This window comes from Cygnus olor, chromosome 29 (assembly GCF_009769625.2).
Source record: "Cygnus olor isolate bCygOlo1 chromosome 29, bCygOlo1.pri.v2, whole genome shotgun sequence".
NCBI lineage: Eukaryota > Metazoa > Chordata > Aves > Anseriformes > Anatidae > Cygnus > Cygnus olor.
Window position 1 is genome coordinate 103,649 of NC_049197.1, and position 5,833 is coordinate 109,481.

Consider the following 5,833-nt stretch of genomic DNA (forward strand, 5'->3'; position numbering starts at 1 on the left):
GCTAAGGGAATTTGAATGGGGGATGCGTTTCCAACACCAACAATAGCTTTGTTTTATTTTCTTAGCTATCTAGGGAGTGTTTTGAGGCAGGTCACGGTGATGGCAGAGAGGAGAGGGGAAGGCATGGTTCCAAGCACACCTAAAACAATTAATAGAGTAAAACCCAACTTCTCCACTCCCCTGACACCCAGCCAACTCCCTCAGCGCATAAAAAGGGGAATCGAGGCACGGTGCGGCAGGACAGACCTTCTTGTGCTTCGCAGCCCTCCGGACGCAGTTCTCCTCTCTCGGCACCTTCGCTCTCAACCCGCCGCTATGTCTCGCCAGTCGTGTGGCCTCAACAAGGGCTTCAGCTCCAGCTCTGCTTGCCTGGGAGGAGGGAGGAACAAAGTCTCCTTCAGCTCGGTGGCCCGAGGAGGATGCCGGGGCTCTGCCGGCAACGCCGGCGGCTTCAGCAGCAGGAGCCTCTATAGCCTGGGAGGGAGCAAAAGCACCTCTCTGGGAGGATTTGGTGGAGCTGGGGCCTGCAGAGGCTTTGGGGCTGGAGGCCAAGGAGGCTTTGGTTATGGTCTTGGTGCTGGGGCAGGATTCGGTGGCGGCTTTGGCGGTGGGGCTGGCGTCGGCTTCGGCGGAGGCCTCGGTGGTGGTTTTGGTGGCTTCAGCGGAGGGTTTGACGGTGGGATGGGGGGGCAAGGCTTCCCTGCCTGCCCGCCAGGCGGCATCAGGGAGGTGACCATCAACCAGAGCCTGCTGGCCCCCCTTAACCTGGAAATCGACCCTGAGATCCAGAAGGTGCGAACGCAGGAGCGGGAGGAGCTGAAGACCCTCAACAACAAGTTCGCCTCCTTCATCGACAAGGTGAGCGCTGGGCTGGGCCCAGGTGTGGTTGGGGCACCTCCCCATGCCCCTTGTGATGTCCACGGGGTGGCTACATGGCCACCAGAGAGCCCAGCAGGCTGGAGAAGTGACTTCTGCAAGGGGCAGGGGACATGGGGTTTCTCTGTGAGATGGGAGAGGGGAGGCCACCCGCCAGTGCCCACTCAGCCCAGAGCTGCTGGGATGGGTTTTCCCATTGCCTATGGGACCCTGGGCAGGCTGGGAGCACTTTGAGGAGGAGAGAACATGTGGAAGGGCTGAACTCATTAAATGCAGGCGATGGGGACAAAAAATGAATAGAAAGATGCTTTTGGGAATGGTCTGACCTTCTTCCCCCAACCCCTGCGCTCGGTTAGGTGCGGTTCCTGGAGCAGCAGAACAAGGTCCTGGAGACCAAGTGGAAGCTCCTGCAGGAGCAGAGCCCGAGCACGGGCGGCCGGAGCCTCGACCCCTACTTCGAAGCCTACATCAGCGGGCTCCGCCAGCAGCTGGATGGGCTCTCGAGCGAGAAGCACCAGCTGGAGCTGGAGCTGAAGAGCTTCCAGGACATGGTGGAGGAGTTCAAGACCAAGTACGTTGCTGGCAGTGTGGGCGCGGTGGCACCTTCTGGGTTTTCTTTTTGGCAAAGCTTGGGCTGAACGGGTTCACGTCCTGGATTCGCTTGTGGCTGTGTCCAAGCTGGGGCTGCTTTCTTACAGGTCTGATTATTTTCCACCAGCTGCACAAGGCTGCGTGCAGAGCTGGTCAAAACTCCAGACTTTTGCCATTCCTCTTTTTTTTTTTTTTTTGGCGTAGTGGCAAAAAAAAATCAAAATGAAAACTACCTTTGAACAGACAGAAAATTCAAGCAACCGCAGGAATGAACTATGTTCCACTTGTTTCGGTGATTAAATAATGTAAAATGGTATGAGGAAGTTGCCACCAGCTGTGAGTTTTGACAGCAGGGGCCAATTTTTCAAGGTGTGTCTTGGTGCGTATTGTCTGAGCTGCGGCTGTCACCGAGGCAGGATCTTCTGCTGTTTGTCTTCCCCACTTAAGACTCTGTGACATTATGATTTAATGAACCAATTAGACCAGTTGCTAAATTGCAGCGTGATTTCCTCATGGATTTCCTCATGGACTCCTTAGTTAGATCTTCCTTTGGAAATACGATGTGGAGGGAAGGATTATTTTCCCAGTATTATTTACGGGATTAATTTCTCTGGTTGGAAAAGCAAGAACGAAGCCTGGAGAAATGTCTGTGCTGAAAGACTTGCAAAAACCTGGGGGAAAGGAAGCCGGGGGCTCTCCAGGAGCACCCAGATCCCTCCTCTGCTGAAGCCGAGGGCCAGAAACTGGCTGCGTTTTGGAGATGCTCTCCGTGCTCTGCAGCAATTGCCCGCTGAGCAAGGGGCCAGATTCAGCCCTGGCTGGAGGCTGGGGGGTCTGGGAGGTCCTGCAGGGTCCTGGAGGTGCTGCAGGGACCAGCAGGGCGTGGGGCAGGAGGCAATGGGGTGGCTCGCGGGGAGGCCGCACCGCTGCTGCCTTCCCCCGCAGGATGAATTTTGCTGCGCGTTGCTCTGAGGCCAGCGGCCTCTGGCTGCCAGCGGCGGAGGCAGAGCCAAAGCAAGCAGAGAGATTCGATCTCCCTCGTAATCAACAGGTACGAGGAGGAAATCAACAAAAGGACAACTGCGGAGAATGACTTCGTGCTCCTGAAGAAGGTAAAGCGCTGGGCTGCTTACAGCAGGAGGACAAAGCACTTGCAAAGGCGAGGGCAGATTTTAATTGAGCTTGTGCCTCATTAAGAAAAGGGGAGCTGAAGCCTGGAGAACCTTAGGGGCAAAGGATGAGGAAGCTGGGAGCTGCTGCTGCTGGCCAAACCTGCAGCACAATAACCAAATTATTGCCTTTGTCGGCATTTTCTGAGCACTTTGTTATGTTCAAATTTAATGCAATGCCCCGTGTGCTTGGAGGCTGTCCCAGCCCACCCATGCGGGTTGGTATCTGCATTAGCACAGAGTGGGGCCCTGAGATGTGCGTACAACCAGGGGCTAGGGCTCGGCTGCCTGGGGCAGAAAGCTTCCACCCCCCCCTTTCTGCTGCAGGACGTGGATGCCGTCTACATGACCAAGGTGGAGCTTCAGGCGAAGCTGGACTCCTTGGCGGACGAGGTCAACTTCATGAGGAGCCTCTACGAAGCGGTAAGGGGTCCCAGGGGCACGGCGGGGCGGAGAGGGGCCGCAGCACCCGAAGGCAGTCATGGCGGGGCTGAACCCGGTGCTGGTGTGGGTTGCAGGAGCTGTCCCAGATGCAGAAGACGGTGTCCGACACCTCCGTGGTCCTGTCCATGGACAACAACCGCAGCCTGGACCTGGACAGCATCATCGCGGAGGTCAAGGCACAGTACGAGGAGATCGCCAACAGAAGCCGGGTGGAGGCCGAGACCTGGTACCAGAGCAAGGTGCGGGCTCCACACGGGGCTGGGGCTGGTGGGACTGGGGAAGCTGGTGGGACTGGGGAGGCTGGGGCCATGCTGGGAGCTGTGGAATCAGCCTGAGCAGGGTCTGCCATGGGGTGGTGCGGAGAGCCCGGTCGTGCTGCGCCTCACGTGCTCCTCTGGCTTCTGTACCAGTACGAGGAGCTGCAGGTCACAGCAGGAAAGCACGGAGACAGCCTGAAAGACACAAAGGCTGAGATATCTGAGCTCAACCGCATGATCCAGAGGATACGGGCTGAGATTGAGAGCGTGAAGAAGCAGGTAAGGCTTGCATTTTGGGGAAATGGGTAACTGGTAGCTGGTAACTGGTAACTGGGTAATTGGTAATGGATTCTGGTAAGTTCCTTCAGAGCTCCCCTACACTCCACGCTCTGGTCAGAGGCTGCTGTGTTTGGAGCAGCTGAGCCCAGGAGGTGCGGGCACGGAGCGCAGTGTGCCCAGGGACCACGGGTGCTGCGTGCCTCCTGCCCCACTCCTCGCATCCTTGGCTCTGCCCCGCAGTGCGAAACCGTGCAGAGCTCCATCGCGGATGCCGAGCAGCGTGGGGAGCTGGCCATCAAGGATGCCAAAGCCAAGCTGACCGAGCTGGAGGCAGCCCTGAAGAAAGCCAAGGCAGACCTGGCCCAGCAGCTGCGCGAGTACCAGGAGCTGATGAACGTCAAGCTGGCCCTGGACATCGAGATCGCGACCTACAGGAAGCTGCTGGAGGGCGAGGAGTGCAGGTGGGTGCAGGTCCAACTGAGCTCGATTGCATCCTGCTGGGTCCATGGGAAGGATGCAGCACTCTGCCTCCCCTCTGCTAAAATATGAGCAGTGTTGCAGTGCACTACGCTCCTACGGACCCTGACGGACTGAGCCTGGCTGCGTGGCACTGATATCCATCTCTTTTCCTTGCAGGATGTCTGGAGAGTGCCAGAGCTCCGTGAGCATCTGTAAGTACCACTCTGCTCCGATGGAGCATGGGGGGCCGTGGGGGGTGCTCCAGTGCTTTCGGCCCCATCAGAGTTAACCCCACACCTCCTGCTTGTCTCTGCAGCCGTGGTGGGCGGCAGCAGCTCTGTAGGAGGTGGATACGGCGGCAGCGGAGTCTACCTCGGAGGAGGAGGAGGAGGAGGAGGAATGGGATTCGGTGCTGGAAGTGGGAGAGGCAGCTGTAACACAGGCGGTGCTGGCTTCTGCTACAGCTTAGGAGGGGGTGGATTTGGTGCCGGGGGAGGATTTGGCTCCGGAGGGGCAGGGTTCTGCTCTGGAGGGGCAGGGTCCAACTCCGTCGTGGTGGGGTCTGGCAGCATCCTGAAGAAAAACAGCAGCTCCATGTCTGGGTGCCGGCGGGTCTAGGAGAGCGAGCTAACCCCCCTCCCCAGCACCCAAAGGAGAAAGGCAGCAAACCCCACCACGACCACCGCCACCCCTCCGCCGCAGAGGCAGGGGCCATCCCCCCGTTTGGACCAGACCCCGTCCTCCTTCAGAAACTGCGTGGGAAAGTGATGCTCAGCTACATGCACCATCTGGGACTGCTGACAAGCTCAGCAGTGGGCTCAAGGCGGTCTCACTTCCCCGGTCCTCGCCTTGGGATGCTGCCGGGCTGCTGACTGTGGGGCCAGGAGCTGCCATTTGAAAGCACCCCTCCCCCCCCCCCCCCGAAAAGCTACAGCAGTGGTGATGCTGAGGCTGCATGGTCCCAGGAAAGGCTCCAAGATCTAGCACCTGCAAAGCCCGCAGGGGGGCTTGGTGTCTCTCAGGGTCCTGCCCTGCACCCCGACGTGGCGCAGCTGCAGCCCACACTGATCACCAGCCCAGACTCTAGCCCTAGACCAAGAATTTCCCAGCTGGTCCCAGCCGAAGAGACGTCCTCGCCTGCTGCAGTTTTGTTTTCCTAACCAAGGTGCCGGCAGTTTCACCAGTGTCCTTCAGAAGCAATTGTAAAATGTTCGGTTTCATTTGGGCTTTCCCTTTTTGTTGCAATCGTGGGAATGTTGGCGCTTGTTTGCTTAAGCCTTTCTCCTTTGGCATGTGCCATACCCTAATAAACACTAGAGGCAGTAAACTTGTGTGGTTTTCTGTTCTGACCGGGGAGTTTCGTGTCCTAACAGGACTCCTCTTTGCGGAGATCTGGAAGCATTGCCTGGCTTTCCCTTGCCCTTTGCAGGTGGCACTGGAAGGCCCTGCAGAAGCAGCCGGGTTGGAGCCAGCTCTGGGGCCAGCCCGCAGCTCGGCACTGTCACACTCCCCTCCTCGGGGCACCAGAGGCAATCAGCCCCGTTCGAGCAGAGCAGATCAGGCCCTGGGACTGGCATCCAGCCGGTGTTTGGAGCCCCTGTCCTTCCCCGTGCCGTCGGTGGGCGCCTCGCGGTGCTCCCTGTCCACTCCCCTCATGCGCCAGCAGGGCTGGAGCTGGGCTTTGGCACAAGGCTGTGCCCAGCCTCCGGTGCCCACCGTGCTCTGGCCTTTCAGCCCACCCTAGGCATCTGTGGCTGC

At 58.6% G+C, this 5,833-nt stretch overlaps 1 protein-coding gene across 1 annotated transcript; it reads left to right on the plus strand.

Moving 5' to 3' along the window:
• The first annotated feature begins 217 nt into the window (after positions 1–217).
• LOC121061194 (keratin, type II cytoskeletal 4-like) lies at positions 218–5,414 on the plus strand. Its single transcript, XM_040539713.1, has 9 exons — positions 218–858; positions 1,233–1,447; positions 2,519–2,579; positions 2,964–3,059; positions 3,155–3,319; positions 3,491–3,616; positions 3,857–4,077; positions 4,253–4,287; positions 4,392–5,414. The coding sequence occupies exons 1-9, from the start codon at positions 316–318 to the stop codon at positions 4,691–4,693; spliced, it is 1,764 nt and encodes a 587-aa protein (XP_040395647.1). The 5' UTR covers positions 218–315; the 3' UTR covers positions 4,694–5,414.
• The last annotated feature ends 419 nt before the right edge of the window (positions 5,415–5,833 follow it).